The sequence below is a fragment of the Harmonia axyridis genome, chromosome 5 (genome assembly GCF_914767665.1).
Source record: "Harmonia axyridis chromosome 5, icHarAxyr1.1, whole genome shotgun sequence".
NCBI classification, from domain to species: Eukaryota; Metazoa; Arthropoda; class Insecta; order Coleoptera; family Coccinellidae; genus Harmonia; species Harmonia axyridis.
In genome coordinates, this window is record NC_059505.1 from 35,131,323 (window position 1) to 35,149,321 (window position 17,999).

General features: G+C 34.5%; 1 protein-coding gene across 4 annotated transcripts in view; it reads right to left on the bottom strand.

Annotated features, from left to right (window-relative positions):
• LOC123680362 (trafficking kinesin-binding protein milt) overlaps positions 1–17,716 on the bottom strand; it is a 94,424-nt gene extending 76,708 nt beyond the window's left edge. For 2 of the 4 annotated variants that reach the window (XM_045618209.1, XM_045618210.1), the window contains exon 1: positions 6,838–7,014. Coding sequence is in view for 1 of the 4 variants with exons in the window: in XM_045618212.1 (XP_045474168.1) it covers positions 12,119–12,143 (25 nt within the window). In the remaining 3 variants the exon portion in view is untranslated. Of the gene's footprint in view, positions 1–6,837; positions 7,015–12,118; positions 12,159–17,677 lie in introns of those variants that run through there. The other 2 variants (XM_045618215.1, XM_045618212.1) reach the window with 2 other exon arrangements.
• Positions 17,717–17,999: the final 283 nt, after the last annotated feature.

Below are 17,999 nucleotides of genomic sequence, written 5' to 3' on the forward strand. Positions count from 1 at the left end.
AGGGAAAAAATCTTGAAGGTGTCTTTTTTCAAAATAATCAGATATCAGAATTCAAATCGTAAATCTCTTGCTTCGTTCGTTATTAGGCCAATTGAAAAGTCCTCGGTCTGATGCACAGATGGCGGTGCTAGTATTAAATCCATATGATTGTTAGTTAGTACCAACCTTCAAACGATACGTGTCAAAATTTGACAGCAGTCCGACCATTAGTTTGTGAGATATTGCGTTCTGAGTGTAGCTACTTTTGTTATTTGAAAAAAAAAAGGAGGAAAAAAAATTTCGTGTGCTGATAAAATATAGCTTTTTGAAGGGAAAAAATACAGTTGAAGCGAAATGTTGGCTTGATGAAGAGTTTCCGGGGTCTGCACCAGGAAAATCACCCATAATTGATTGGTATGTTGAGTTCGAACGTGGTGAAATGAGCACCGAAGACGACGAACGCAGTGGACGCCCAAAAGAGGCTGTCACCGACGAAAAAATCAAAAAAGTTAACAAAATAATTTGAAATGACCGTAAAGTGAAAGTGATCGAGATAGCAGACATTGTGAAGATATCATCTGAACGTGTACATCATATTCTTCACGAATATTTGTACATGAGAAAGCTGTGTGCAAAATAGGAGCCGCACGAGCTCACAATCGATCAAAAGCAACAACGTGTTAATGATTCTGAGCAGTGTTTGAAGACAAATCGTACAACAAAATGGTATCGAAAAGTTGAAAGATCGCTATAATCGCTGTATCGCTCTCGAAGGCAACTATGTTGAATAATACAATCGAATTTTGCCAAAAAAATGTGTTTTACCTACTATGGTAGACCGAGGACTTTTCAATTGTCCTTGAAAATTGCGAAATATTTGAGACAGTTATTTTTCGGAAACGCCCTGTAACTCGAGAACAAATCAATATATCTATGATCTGCTTTCTGATATCTCATTAATTCGAAAAAAGAGATCGGAAGTCCTTGAAGATAAGGTTTCTTTCAACCTTATAGTTCTCGAGACGCTTTCGATTTTGAGACAGTCTGTACTGAAATAATGTCTGCACTCTCGTACAGCTTGTTATCTGAGCATACCAAAAGTGACACAAAGATAACTTCTTATCTACCGATATGATACCTAATCGATTTCAGGGTTCAGTATTAGAGAAAATTTACCAGAAAGAAGTATAATTCTGAATAAATATGGATTGAACTATCCTTGATATTCGAAATCGACATTATGCATAATATTAGCTATTAACACGTATTTGCTTTTGTTTCAGTGAGTTTGAACAATAAGGAACAAATAACCCATGAAATGATTAATTTATGGACAAGATAATATGTAAAATCTTGAAATATTTCAATAAATGAACTGAAAAATGCACGCAATGCATTTTCTTACTTTCCTTCTCGTGAGAATATTCCATAGAACAAATCAACTTGGTTGAAGTCCAATCCCAAATTGAAAAAAATCGATCGAACTGAGGCGAAATGTTGTCAGTCAATATTTCACGTCCAGAAATAGCCAGCATAGAATGACGTAAGCATTATGAATACATTTTCTGCGAATTAACATTTAGCCTCATTCTCATCTTACTATGAGGTTTGTACGTGGTTGTATGTTTAGTGCCAATTTTACATACATCAACATCACGAAAGAAGCTGAGTATTCATCGATTTGTTGAATCATTCATTATTCATTTTCATATCGAAAGATTAAAAAAAATTGAACTGGTTCAGCCGTTACTGATTGGTAGTTTATCACGATTAAAAGAAGAGCTATAATTTCTATGGTTACTACCAAAAATATTGTGTTAACAATTTGGGTATTACCTATATTGTGTAATAATAGGGGCAGTTTTGATCTTATTTCAGGTTTATCATAACACACTGTAGTTTCTAAAAATAGAACAGAGTATTTATAAGGATTCAAGTAAAGGGTGTTTTTTTTAGAGCTATAGAACTTTAAATTGCAATAAAACAACGATGGATTCTTCGATTGACATGAATTTTATTTATCCGCAAGATAATCTCGTGTCATTACATTTTAAATATGATTTCTGGCATATGACCGCCACCGCTAGCTCGGATGTAGTCCAATCTGGACGTCGAATTTTAGATGACTTTTTCCAAAATTTGTGGGCGTATATCGGCAATAATACGGCGAATGTTGTCTTCCAAATGGTCAAGGTTTGTGGCTTATCCGCATAGACCAATGACTTTACATAGCCCCACAGAAAGTAGTCTAGCGGTGTTAAATCACAAGATCTTGGAGGCCAATTCACAGGTCCAAAACGTGAAATTAGGTGGTCACCAAACGTGCCTTTCAATAAATCGATTGTGGCACGAGCTGTGTGACATGTTGCGCCGTCTTGTTGGAACCACAGCTCCTGGACATCATGGTTGTTCAATTCAGGAATGAAAAAGTTAGTAATCATGGCTCTATACCGATCACCATTGACTGTTACGTTCTGGCCATCATCGTTTTTGAAGAAGTACGGACCAATGATTCCTCCAGCCCATAAAGCGCACCAAACAGTCAGTTTTTCTAGATGTAACAGTCTTTCGACATACACTTGAGGATAAGCAGTTTTGTTTGTTGACGTAGCCATTCAACCAGAAGTGCACTTCATCGCTAAACAAAATGAAATGGACGTAGTGCGCGATACGTACACAGAACCATTATTTTCGAAATAAAATTGCACTATTTGCAAGCGTTGTTCAGGCGTGTGTCTAATCATGATGAATTGCCAAACCAAACTGAGAATAAATCACTTGACAGCTGTTAAATCGGTCGCCATCTTGAACAGTAATGCCAACTTAAAGTTATATACCTCGAAAAAAACACCCGTTACAATAAAGGTATCAAGAAAACTGAAAAAGACAATCAGATCTCGGCATAAAAACCAAAATTGCTCATATTGTTAGACTCAGTACTGACTGCTTCTTTTAGTAGTTTGGAAATTTCAAGTCAAAAATTATTCAAATGGTTGAATTGAATTATGATACAAAATTACAACTTTTGAAAAAACTATTCAGCAATTCGAAATTAAGAAGAAATACGATGAAAATTCACAGATCCATCCATAGCTTACCATATTGGTCTCACGATAACTGAAAACAGTCCGCCTCTCTCTAACAGATCATAAAAGCCATTAAAATGTGCAAATTTACAAGTGTATGACTTGAAGAATTAATTGAGTCATAAATTATTTCCCATGTTCTCACCGAAATGAATTAATTCATGAGGGAATTAATGAATTTTATTGATTCCTTGGTGTGTTCTGGCATATAATGAAAGCAAAACTCATTATCCAATTTAAATTATTTCTAATCGAGTTGCAAATTTTAGGGAGAGGCTTTCCCGTTTCCATAGGAAAATATGGTCAATTGAACTCTAAAAATGAATATCAACCTCACGAGACTTTGTATCGAGCATACTTCGTAGAGTTCTGAGTGAAATGAATACTTAAAATTCCAGAACTCAAAATTTGAAGGATCCTAGGATAATGACTGTCTTATGTTGAAATAATATTGTGAGTTATAAATTGGCTACTCGTGCCGATATTGATTCGGCTCATAGAGTAATAAACATAGATATAGGGAGTATCCGCAATTTTTACATGTCCCCAACATGGTTAGATTACGTTGTCGGATTGTGATATATTTTCAAATCCACAATTTTACTATATCGTTATGAATGTATATTATATTGAATGAAATATATTTATTTGAGTGATTCCCGATTAAATATGCAACTTTGAATATTTGGAATCCGATATTTTTCCTAATTGTCGAATATATAATAAGTAGAATATTTATTACTTTCTGTATCTACCTGCTGAAATCCAAGGTTTGGCAACTTTTGCTCTCCTTGTGTCATCGGTTGTTTCACGTCTTTTGACGCGTTTGAAGTTTGTTTTCTGAATTTCTGATAAATTTAGGTATTTATTTCAATATATTTTGAGTTGATATGAAACGTTGATTCACTATTGGACATAAAAAGTGCGTCTTTGTGGAGAATCTCACGAATTGAGTGAAATATCGTACCACTGATATGTTTTCATTTCCGCGCGCTTGATGTCAGATTTGATAGTTCATGTTGGGGACAAAATTTGCTTACTGAAAATGACATATGCTCTCTCTATCTATGTTTATTACTCTGAGTTTCAGCTCAGCGTCTCAACTATCAAGTCATCCCAAAAAAATTTGAAATTATAAATCTTAAAATTCTACCTACCATTGTTCAAATCCTGAGAAACCATAAAAGTATAGGTTTTTTTAGTAATATATTCCTCGACATGGAAAAAATTAGCCACATCCAATTCCAAGAAACTACATTTCAACTTCATTCGCTAAACCTCAATGTAGAATTGAATAAACACCCGGTAAATTTAATCAAATAATAATAATTCATTTGTATAGTAATTATGACGCATCAAACTACATCATACTCATTTTAATCCTTATGATTTTATTGTCGCATTTTCAACGAAACGCTTTAGAATTACGCAGTAAATAAATGTGATTCAACACGCCATCTGTTCATTCAATCCTATCCGAAATTATTTACAAATTGTTTTAAAACAATAGTAAACAACATTCAGGTAGGTATGGTTCATTTTTTTTTAAGCAAAAACATGAAGTCAACGATCAAAGGATAATGGCGTTGCCAGAATTTTAAGACAATCCTTTTACTGTTCAGAAGACAAAATTTGAGTATATTCCGAACTTTTCATTGTAAAGGGTTTTTCGTTAGGAACCATTTGAAATGATTATAATGAAAGAAATTTAAGAATTCATTGACGACATTATTCAGTAATCGACTCACTACTAGTCGCGTTGTAAACAAATTTGAATTATTCTTAAGTGTCTTTCACTTTTAACAAATGCAAACTGAATTTTAAAAAAACAGTCTTACAATTTCTACGTTTTTAAAAAGTATCTTTCCATGATTAATTGGCATGAACAACTGAACAGAAATGACATAACAAATGTCAGAAAATAACTCAGAGTAATAAACATAGATAGAGGGAACATATGTCACTTTCAGTAAGCAAATTTTGTCCCCAAGATGAACTATCAAATTTGACATGAAGCGCGCGGAAATGAAAACATATCAGTGATACGATATTTCACTCAATTCGCGAGTTTCTCCACAAAGAACTCACTTCTTATGTACCTTAGTGAATCTACGTTTCATATTAACTCGAAATATATTGAAATAAATACCTAAATATATCAAAAATTCAGAAAACAAACTTCAAGCGCGCCAAACGACGTGAAACAACCGATGACAATAGGAGAGCAAAAATTGCAAAACCTTGTATTTCTGCAGGTAGATACAGAAAATAATGAATATACTGCTTATTATAAATTCGACAATTAGGAAAAATATCGGATTCCAAATATTCGAATTTGCATATTTAATTGGGAACCCTAACATGAAAACTAGTTATTGAAGAGAAACATGAATTAAGGAAAAACCGCAATTTTTAACTGGATGAAGTAGTCTGTGACTTCCAGAAAACAGTTGGCATCTCACAGCGTTTTGCCATTTCTACAATGAATATACTAAGGAATTCACGGTTTCACTTGATATTCAAGCTACTCGACTTGAACTTGACTTGAAATCAACTAAAGTTCAAGTCAAGTAGTAGTTTTTCAGTGTCAAGTCAAGTATTTATTCGTTAAGTACTTGACTTAACATTGAAAACCTACTAGTTGACTTGAACTTTAGTTGTAGTCAGTAGTAGTAGTTTATTATTAGGGATTCACGGTTTCACTTGATATTCAAGCTACTCGACTTCAACTTGACTTGAAATCAACTAAAGTTCAAGTCAAGTAGTAGTTTTTCAGTGTCAAGTCAAGTTTTTATTCGTTAAGTACTTGACTTAACATTGAAAAACTACTAGTTGACTTGAACTTTAGTTGTAGTCAGTAGTCGTAGTTTAGTATTAGTCTTGACTTGATATTCTAGTTACTTGACTTGAGCTTGACTTGAAATCAACTAAAGTTCAAGTCAAGTAGTAGTTTTTCAGTGTCAAGTCAAGTATTTATTTGTTAGGTACTTGACTTAACATTGAAAAACTACTACTTGACTTGAACTTGAGTTGATTCCAAGTCGAGCTCAAGTCAAGTAACTAGAATATCAAGTCAAGACCGTGAATCCCTAATACTAAGGGTATGTTCCGTATATCACCTTGGTTACTATGGTCAGTAAGTAGGGGTCCCGTATATATTATATTTTTTATCCTTGTAATGAGACCTTTGTGGTCTGTTGGGATATAAATAAATAAATAAATATATCAAATTCCTCAAAAACCTGTGACTATTTCCTCAAACATCGGTGAGTAATCTGTCACCAGAGCAACCGTACTTTTATTCTGGTGAGGTTCGATAACCACGCCCACTATCTTGTCATTTTAATTTTCATATTATTGTTTATGAACATTTCCCATGACATCTCACACTCAAAGACTCTCAATTATTTCAATCATAAAACAAATACACTTCAGAGCAACCAAAAACTTTTAAGTTGTTTGCAAATTATGAGAGATTAACCATTTATAACCTCCAAAATCCTGTCAAAGAAAATGACAAGTGTCAAACGGTGCGTATATAGTATACTTGAAATATTGAAAACCGCGCTACTAACCGCTCAGAAATTATCTGCGATATACGGACCAGAACCTAAAATAATATCACAATGAACGACAAGGAAAGTCGACGTGAAATAATTTGAGACACTCTGTAAACAAGTCATCCGATCACCCAACAAACATCACCACCTCCCAGATCACCGCGAAAAACGTCGCTCAAGCACCGACTCCACACAAATTCGCTTCGCCCTACCTTCGCTATTTCCGACCGTCCAAAAAAAAATAAAAAATTGGCGCACACAGTCACCACACTAGCACCTTCACTCTCAGCGTACACCGCGGCAGTAAAAACTCTAGGAAAACTACACAGGAGGCGTCTAAATTACGTGCGAAGTCTCTTGGAAGCGCTCCAAGTCTCCGTTGATTAGCTACGCGGTCACGTGGACCTTCTGTCGCTTCCTGTCTTGGCCGCTGCGCCGACCCGACCCTACTCCTGCACACCTAACGGACGCCGGAACTGCACGTCCGATTTTGACGCGTCTCGGGCTGTTTTGAGACGCCCGCTTGCCGAAAATGAGATATGGAGAGAGTATGGGTGTATTGTTTGACGTGTGAACTGCGTATGAATGGTACCGGAGTGAATGCGAAATTAGAGAAGGTGATAATGGTTGGAAATTAAGTTTTTGTTCGGTTAATTGGCTTCGATTCTTTTCTAATGCAATTGATTTTTTGTGGAGGCCTAATGAGGCGAGGATATTGATTGTAGACTGGGCTTAATTGGAACCGATACTGGTCTTGGTTAGTTTTTAACACTCAACTCAATAAGTTCCGGGCCCAGAGCACAAGTGGAGCTGTCAGAGCTCTACTACTTTTTTCTTGTGAATGCCAAAATTCAAAAGAATGGTGTGTAAATTTCGGAAAATAGAGGTTAGGTGATCCTGCGTTCACTGTTGTTTGAAAAATGGATAAAAACGAGTTTCGAGTAGCACACTGTTTCTTTTTTTGATTAAATAAATACTGTGCAAGCAAAGCAATGGCTTGATGAATTTTATTCAGATTCTGATCAAACGATCAAAAGGTGCTCCAAGAAAAGACATTTTCTGATGAAGAAGTGATTGCCGAAGTTGGAGCAGACGTATCTTTCTACTGGTATATGTACAGGGTCTCCCAAATTCGATGCTCAATGAAAGCATCTCGAGAATTATAAGACTTAGAGAAAAAATCTTCAAGGACTTCCAATCTCTTTTTTCGAAATAATAAGATATCAAAAAGAAGATCATACAGTAATGTATATTGATTCCCTCTCGACTTACAGGGCGTTTCTGTTAAAAATATTTCGCTATCCGGTTTTTCAAAAATGTATTTCGTTTGGAAGATATGTAATTTTCAGCGTCATTTTTTCATGGGACACCTTATATTTAATTATTTTTTCATTTATTTATGAGGTGTCCCTTAAAAAAATCAAGAAGAAAAATCAATATCTTCAAAATTGATTGCATTTTTGAAAAACCAGTAACGAATCTGCGGCTAAATAACTGCGTAGAAAAATATAGTATGTACCATTTATTCCTAAAACTATAATTAATTTCCATGATCTATTATGAGTATCATATAAACTAAAAATTACTGGAAAAACATTCTGAAATTTTTTGAATCTCTCGAACAGAAACCAAGAGAAAGCGAAATATTTGAAACAGCAATTTTTCAGAAACGCCATGTAACTCGACGACGAATCAAGATATCTATGATCAAGGAGGGCCAAATCTGGAGAATCAGATGGGTGGTCAAGCAATTGGAAACGCAATTGATTCAATTTCAACGTGGTTTTCATCGATTAGTGACAAGGAGCATTGTCAATACACGATACTAATTCTTATCAAATTATCAAACAATAAGGAATGTAGCATCAGTCAACCTTCGATATCTTGATCCAGACTTGACTTTATGTTCCAAAATTTTGACACGTACCTATATTTTGGAGCTTAGTTCCTCAGAGTAATTAACATAGATAGAGGGAGCATATGTCATTTTCAGTAAACAAATTTTGTCGACAACATGAACTATCAAATTTGACATGAAGCGCGCGGAAATGAAAATATATCAGTGATACGATATTTCACTCAACTCGCAAGTTTCTCCTCAAAGAAGGCACTTCTTAGGTCCCATTTTGAATCAACGTTTCATATCAACTCAAAATATATTGAGTTGAATACCTAAATATATCAGAAATTCAGAAAATAAACTTCAAGCTTTCCAAACGACGTGAAACAAACCGATGAAACTAGGAGAGCAAAAGTTGCCAAACCTTGGATTTCAGCAGGTAGATACAGAAAATAATAAATAATCTGCTGATTATAAATTCGACAATTAGGAAAAATATCGGATTCCAAATATTCAAATTTGCATATTCAATCGCGAATCACTAAAATAAATATATTTCATTCAATATAATATATATTCATAACGATATACCTAGTAAAATTGTGGATTTGAAAATATATCACAATCCGACAATGTAATCTAACCATGTTGGGGACATGAAAAATTGCGCCTCCCTCTATCTCTGTTTATTACTCTATGCTTGGTTCTAACGAGAAAAAAATGATATGGCCCTGGCAGTGCAATACGTGGCCAAAAACTAGTTCTGCACCAGATTTAATTTCTTGCGTCTAATGAACAGAATTTTTTCTTGAGTTATTTCAAACGTTTATTTTAGAAATTTGGTATATTAAAAATTTGAGAAAAAAATTTTTTATTGCTTTATCTGCTGTCCTTTCACACTCTAAATCTACCCTCGAAAGTTTTACAAGTAGAAAACCCAGATTTTCATATCAATATTTATAACCTATGAAAAGTACCTACGAATCGAATAGGTCATCACTTATCCACCAAACAAAACTCCTTCAACAATTTAAGAAAACTCTCATAATACAAATCTCAACATATGCGAATAAAATCTACACAAACACCATAACAGTATCAATCGAAAAACCAAACTAAATAAATACTAAACGGCGATTCAAAGCTGAAGAATCTTATTCCCCCTTCTTCAATACCATTTACCAGTAAATTTCAACTGCAATTCTCCAATATAATGATAGAAATTAAGAATTAATAGTAATCTCGAATAAATCTCTTAATCGCTGCTTTTTTTTCAATTTCGCAGCAAAAATACTGCCCTACGAAGCTAGTAAGGCATGGAAATCGGAAGCAACTTCCCGGAAACAGTCTTCCGTGGTAGCGAATTGAACTAAACACTTAATGAAGATGATGAGATACTGCATATCAATTAGTATTCGAAGATTTCTGAGAAAAAGATGCAGTGCTTAATGCATATTTATCTATCACTTATAATGTTAATGATAAGCCTCACAGAAAGATAAAAAGCAATTATATTTTTCAATGCAATTGCAAGAGGGATATACAGGGTGTCTGACCTCTCGAGCATCCTTATATTATAGTTTAATAATACCAATGTTAAGTAGATTCTTTGAGTGCACCGACTTTAAACATTCTCATACTGAGTAACAAGTATAACTAGTAAAATACTATACCTTTTCAACTTCAAATTGGGACTTAACTAATACAAATTGAGAAGAATCAAATTCAAATTGGGACGAAACACGTTCAAATTGGGAATATTCAAATTCGTATTTCAAAACTGACGAACCAATAACAATATTTCAACTAGGATGCCCCCTTTTTATTATAAACTGTTCATGATCTTATTTGGAAATAAGGTAGGTAATGAATTCGAATCAATACCTCGCAAGCTTCAGTTGTGATCTTCAAATTAATTGAATTCAACCAGCGTTATATACTTATTATTACGTCAAATATAGTTATTGAAACGGTTGAGTAAACATTAAACAAGGAAGTGTTTCAATCACTGGGGAATAGACATAAAAATTCTTAACATTTCGCGTGTAACAATACCTGACCTAAACCACAAATGGCTACAGGAACAAGATTGTTAAAAACAAAAATGAAAATCGGCATACCAAAAATATTCAAACATGACAAATGAAGATTAAAACAATTGGAGACAGGCGACTACTTTCTACATAAAGGAGTAGCAAACAAATCATTTCAGAAGACAAAGGACATTATGGTGAAGGAAAACTATTTATCACCTTATAATTTCTACTCATTGTATACTATTGTACGTGTACAATGGTTGTCTTCCTCAATTACATTAACCTTAGTGATTCTTGTTAACATTCTTCAAACTTTAGTAAGAAAGACGATAGGGTTTCTAATAGGAATTATACAATTTGGTTATAATGCATGATTGTGTATTATTATTTATATTTCTTCCATGTCAATTGTGTTCAGTATGTTATGCCATTCAAACATGGAAATATACAAGCTTCAAAAACGTTAAGAAATTGTTTTATCAAAACCAATGCTCATTTGTGAATCCTGAGAGAAATTTAAGAAGAATGAATCATTCTGTTGATCGACTTACTATTCGACGTATTGTAGACAAATTTAGTGATTTTTTTTCGAACGATACAAGAGTATGAATACCAATACCAAGTTCTGAGCCATACGTGGTACCACTTTCAAATTTGTCAATCATACGACGAATGGTTTGGTGTCGAAGATTTTTAAACCCATTCTATATCAATTTGATGTCCTGAATTCAAATATCGTATTCATTTTCACTTTGGAGCTCAAATTTTAGAGAAATACAATTACATTATTTTAACTCAAATCCGTAAGTGTAGTAATTAAAAGTATATACGAAATTTTTATTTCAGTTATACAAAATACAATATTATGTCGTACTTACAAACAAAAACAAACTTTGAAAAAATCAAATAGTCACTCGACACTTTTTTTCCGCGACTTTCTTGAATGCTTTTTTGAACAGTCCCTTTTTAAACTCCAGCAGTAACCTGCCATCATGTGCATGTCCCATCTTCCTTGGTAGAGGTCCTCCATATTTTTAAGATCTTTGTGAAATCTTTCACTTTGTTTCTCACTCATGTCTCCTAAATTTTCTGGAAAACAGTCAAAGTGGCTGTGTAAATAGAGTATTTTAATACTCATATTGCACCCTAAGGATTTGGAACTATTAAACATCTTGTTAACCATTTCAACATAGTTTTGAGCTTCATGTTTAACTAGAAAAGTTTCTACAACTGCAACAAATGATGTCCAAGCTTGGTCTTCATTTTCTTTCAATATTCACAAATGATCATTGATTTTGATGAAACAATTGAAGAATTTCTAAACGCTGTTGTAGCGTGTATCTTTCCATGATTGAATGGCAACTACTCAGCACAAATGACATAAGAACTGTCAAAAAATAATACACATCGTTGTCATTATAACCATTTTAAATTCTATGATTCAAATGTCTTCATAAAAAATTATTAAATTAAAATCTTCATCAAAATTTCAACGTATAGGTTTGCAACGAGATAGAAAATAGATTTAACAACTTCACTTTCGTCAATTAAATTCAAATACGCCTGTATCAAGGCGTAAATGCATTATAGCAATTAAGGTATTACATATTTCCATACCTGGCGTATGGATATAAATTGACATTAATCCACTTCTAATTAAACTTTCTGTGAAAACAATATGATGACGAACTAAAATAATTACAATGCAAATATGGGATTTGTAATCATTCAAGGTTTTGTTGGGAGAAAGATAAGATTATTGATTTATTATCATATTATCTATTTATTAATATGATTATTTCGAATGTAGACATTTTATATATAGGAAGAGGTTATAGGCAAACTACACGGAATAATAAACAGAATCGAGGAAATTTGGTTGATCGAAAAATTGATTTTATTATGATCCTCCTAATTTCACTCATTATTAGTTGATCTAAACTATAGCCACTTCTAGAAGCAATTTTTCGATATTCCCTTTCAATTTTCTATGGTTCTGAAGCCGCTATGGATACAAAATTGTGCACGAGGTTTGCTAATGGTATTCTATATTCACAAGCAAAATTTGCCGAATCGTTTATCAATAAAATATCGTAATGTTTTCGATGTTCTGCTTGAATTTTTTATGGCACTGACCATAGAGTGATAAACATAGATAGAGGAAGTATACGCAATTTTTACATGTCCCCAACATGGTTAGATAACGTTGTCGGATTGTGATATATTTTCAAATCCACAATTTTGCTCTATATCCTTATGAATGTATATTATATTGAATGAAATATATTTATTTGAGTGATTTCCGATTAAATATGCAAATTTGAATATTTGGAATATTATAATTTTCCTAATTGTCGAATTCATAATGAGCAGAATATTTATTATTTTCTGTATCTACCTGCTGAAATCCAAGGTTTGGCAACTTTTGCTCTCCTAGTGTCATCGGTTGTTTTACGTCGCTTGGCGCGCTTGATGTTTGTTTTCGGAAATTCTGATATATTTAGGTATGAATTTCGATATATTTTGAGTCAATATGAAATGGAAATTCACTATTGAATTCAAGAATCGCGTTCTTCGTTGAGAAACTCGCGAATTGAGTGAAATATTGTACCACTGATATGTTTTCATTTTCGCGCGCTTCATGCCAAATTTGATAGTTCATGTTGGGGACAAAATTTGCTTACTGAAAATGACATATGCTCCCTCTATCTATGTTTATAACTCTGAGGTTCTGACATACCTATCCACATGAACTTTCGCATGAAGTTTGAATCTTCAATCACGGAAATATTGGGAAGTTCCTTTCCAATATTCTTCTTGAATTTTCTATGGTTACGGAAATATTGGTTAATTTTCATTCATAGAAATTCAAAGAAGAATATTCTTCTTCAAATTTCTATGGTTCTGTGATGCGATCAACATGAAATTTTGCAAGAGGCTTTAGATCCAAATGCAAATTTTCATCTCTATCGAATCTACAGTTTTGTCATCAATTTCAAAAGGCCATATATGAGAAACCGGTAGTTCTGGAAGAACTGTCAATTCACGTCGAATTTGACAATTGAATGACAGAAAATCTCTGAATCACCAAACAAACAAAATTACCGATCTCTACACCCACTCTATGAACTGTTCTTCACCACAACCAGTCAAAATACACTCCGAAATACATTTTCACATCTCATTCCGTCAGTTTGACGTCCCAAAAACCGTCTAAGATCCTTGCGGCGATGCCACATCGTCGAAAATTCCTGGCAAACCACTACAACAACTATCCGTCACCGTAGCACATCGAAAACTGCGGAAAACGACTTTTCGCGTAGCAAATAAACGTTAAAACGAAACGATCGACCCGATGCTCTGTTGAAAACTGACAAAAATCGGACGGTAAAAGTGGTGCTCGGTCGAATAATTTCTATCGAGGTGAATAGAGCAATAACGAAACGTCTTGGTGTTTGGCCGCCAATTAAAGCGGAATTGCTGCCATTATTTAATATACGGGTGTATCGGTATCACCGTAAGATCGGCGGTAAGTAGCGGGAAATACAATACATCTCTACAATTATGCAATTTATTGGGCTAGGATCGATTTCGTCGATATACTGAGATTTCGAAACAGAACGCTATGTGAGAATGGGCAAGATGTCAGGTTTAGAAATTCGTTCCTATAATATACCTACGTATATAATTTCCGAGAGAAAAAACAACGTATTTCGGCTATAAACACAAGTTTTAAAGTGAATTAAGGCTCTTTTTCTGTCTAATTTGACACTAGCACGAAAACGCTCCCATAAGCGTATGCTCATGACGTAATATTTAAGTAAACACTCCCATAACCTTTAATTGTGCATTTCAAGTCACAAAATCTAGTGTACCCATTTGAAAAAACATAACTTTGGGTCATAGCTTCTTAATTGAAGACCCTTTTGATGAGCACGCCACTGGATTCTACGTAAAAAAGTGCCTGTATAATGTTTTAATTTTAAAACTCTATCATCAATATTAGCGGAGATATAAATGTTTTTCGATATCGTCATTTTTCCAATTTTCGCTTATAACTCGAAAACAAAAGAAGGTGGCCAAAAAAAAAAACTACCCTTGTTAGTTTCTCAGAAAAAGAGACCGAGAATGGGTTATCAGATTTTGTCTATCTCCTCTGGTTTAAAAGTTGTAGTGCTAAAACATCGAAATGTACAGGACAAAACTAATTTTTTACGACCTGAAGCGTATATACAAGATTCACGAAGTAAACAAACATCCTACATGATTTATCCCGAAACATCTAAAAACAAAAAAAACGAAAACTAATAATCATGGTAAATTGCCAACACGTTCGAACCGAAAGTACGATTCCTGAAGTCGGAAATAAAACAAGATCGAGCCACAAAGCGTCTGGCCGCCCTGCTCCATATCCAAGAAATTCCTACAAGGCGTCGTCGGCCGTCGACGAAGTTCTATATTTGAATGGTCGGAAACACATTAAATTATTTGACAGGTTGACGCTAATGCTGCTTCCAACGGAAATATGCACTACCATAACATGCCGACTATAATTCTTCTTAATTTACCTAAAAATATCGAGCACGCGAAAACTCCACGACTGAGAGCTCAGAATCCTCAGAATTAGAAGAATAGATAAATTATTGTAGGAAAAGATCAATTTAGAAAAAATAAATAAATTCACTGCCAATAGGTGTGGCCTCAGAGTAATAAACATAGATAGAGGGAGCATATGTCATTTTCAGTAAGCTAATTTTGTCCCCAACATCAACTATCGAATTTGACATGAAGCTCGCGGAAATGAAAACATATCAGTGATACGATATTTCACTCATTTCTCCACAAAGAACGTACTTCTTATGTTCTATAGTAAATCAACGTTTCATATTAACTCAAAATATATTTAACTAAATACCTAAATATATCAGAATTTCAGAAAACGAACTTCAAGCGCGCCAAACTACGTGAAACAACCGATGACACTAGGAGAGCAAAAGTTGCCAAACCTTGAATTTCAGCAGGTAGATACAGAAAATAATAAATATACTGCTCATTATAAATTCGACAATTAGGAAAAATATCGGAATCCAAATATTCAAATTTGCATATTTAATTGGGAATCACGGAAATAAGTATATTTCATTCAATATAATATACATTCATAATGAAATTGTGTATCTGAAAATATATCACAATCCGAAAAAATAATCTAACCATGTTGGGGACATGTAAAAATTGCGTATACTTCCTCTATCTATGTTTATTACTCTATGAGTGTGGCACTCTTTCTCAGTTTCACAGCTCCCAAAAATCATCCCTTCCCTTGTAACACTCTTTGGCCCCGATAAGATCTTATGCACGCATGCGCAACACAGACGTTCAAAATAGCTAACATTTCCTTGAAACCACTTACCACACGACCAGTGCTGCCAACCCTACCTAAATTTAGGTAGATCTACCTAAATCAAAAAATGAGGAATGCATTAACCAGAACAGATCTCAGTCTACATCTTAAAATCAGAATGCTTAAATGCTATGTATTTCCAGTACTGCTATATGGGATGGAGGCCTGGCCCCTAAAGAAATGCGACACCGATAAGCTGGAAGCATTCGAGATGTGGACATATCGAAGAATCCTCAGAATAAGCTGGGTGAGCAGAACAACGAACAAGGAGGTGTTGAGAAGAATGGGAAAGGAGAAGGAAATAGTCGACACAGTCAAGATCAGAAAATTGCAGTATCTGGGCCACGTGATGAGAGGGGAGAGGTATACGCTGTTGCAAACCATTGTACAGGGGAAAATACAGGGTAAAAGAAGTATAGGAAGAAGACGCATCTCCTGGTTGAACAACCTAAGGCAGTGGTACAACAGTAGCTCTGTTGAATTGTTCAAATCCGCAACTTCAAGTGTAAAAATCGCCATGATGATAGCCAACCTTCTTAAAGGAGACGGCACATAAAGAAGAAGACCTAAATTCGAACTATTCTACCTATCTACCTTTTTTGAGCTCGATCTACCTTAATTCAGCTCCGCGCGAACTTTACGGTTTTAGATCAACGACAAAGCGTTTTACCAGTAACGTGACTATTAAAAAAATTTATTCCTTATTAACGCTTTCACATCTTAATTTTTACGCACGCCATTGGATACGAAGATCTCCGGATATCAGCGGCGGAGTTTCAGAAACATACAGATGCAAAGAAAGGACCGAAATGGGCAATAAACTAATAAATAACGATGGCTGCGCCTCAATACGCACTTGCTTGATAGAAAAATAGCGATAGAAAATATGGTTGCATGTACGTAGGAAAAATAGATAGGTTCGTATTGCTCGCAGATTAATTGAATTGAATCGATCCAGTGCCAGTGATAGTGGAGGCGAAGAAACAAGTCGTGGTCCATTACCGAAGAAAAGCAACCAGACCTTTAAGAGTGATTGCGAAAAATTATCATTATTTTATATATATTTAAATTTTAAATTATTACATAAATATATTTCTTTGTTTTTCAAATTTTTTTTATTATGTAAATCCTTATATTTTTTATTAATTCATCAATATTTATCATTAATAAAGTATAATTCTATGGACTCAGTTCTTTCAAAACTCCTAAAAAAAGGAAAAAATAATCTACCTAAATTTGGCAACATCTACCTAAATTTCGAACCTCTATCTACCTTTATTTGAGCTCAGTCGGTTGGCAGCACTGCACACGACTTTCGTCGTAGAACGCTAGATTTGAAAATACCGAGAATTTCATGTATGCGCATGTTCTTAGTTGTATGGGACCATCTACGGCACAAACTGGACCCCCCTACCAAATTTCATTGAAATTAGATGAGAATTGTAAAAGTTGAGGCTATAACAAGTATGTGTGGACACACAGACCGACAGACAGACGCGAAACCAAATATGTTTTGGTGGCTACCTTCGGTGGACTCAGAATCAAGTTCCAAAAAATGTAAAACAAATAAAAATAGTCCGAAGTTCTTTCTTTCAATTTCCATTGTGCGATCTATTTTCCACTCGGAAAAAATTGTCATTCAATGGCGTAAGGACACAGTACAGAAGCTTGGCTTCAGAGACCCCTCACTCGTACTAGATCCACCAAATTTTCCGCAAAACTTAAGATTCCTACTGAAAAGTGGAGAAAGTACCAAACATAACCTCACTTACCAGTTATCGTTTCTTGATCTTTGGTTTGAGGAGAGGGGAAGCGCGGCGCGCCACGCGTGTCTTCTAGGTCTGCCAGCTTGGACGATCACGTTTATCACAACACCTGCAACAAAAAAAACGAAAATTTGCTAAATTTCCTGATTTAGCTACATGTTAGATGAAGCTGCACCCGAATACAAAATCGATTCTGTGGGCTTATTATTACCTTGATTAATCTATGGGTTCTGGGGATCACCGAATCTAAAAATATACCCGCTATGTTGATCTTATTAGCTATTTATTCTTAATTAAAAAAACCCCTTAGATCATCATATCGGCATTC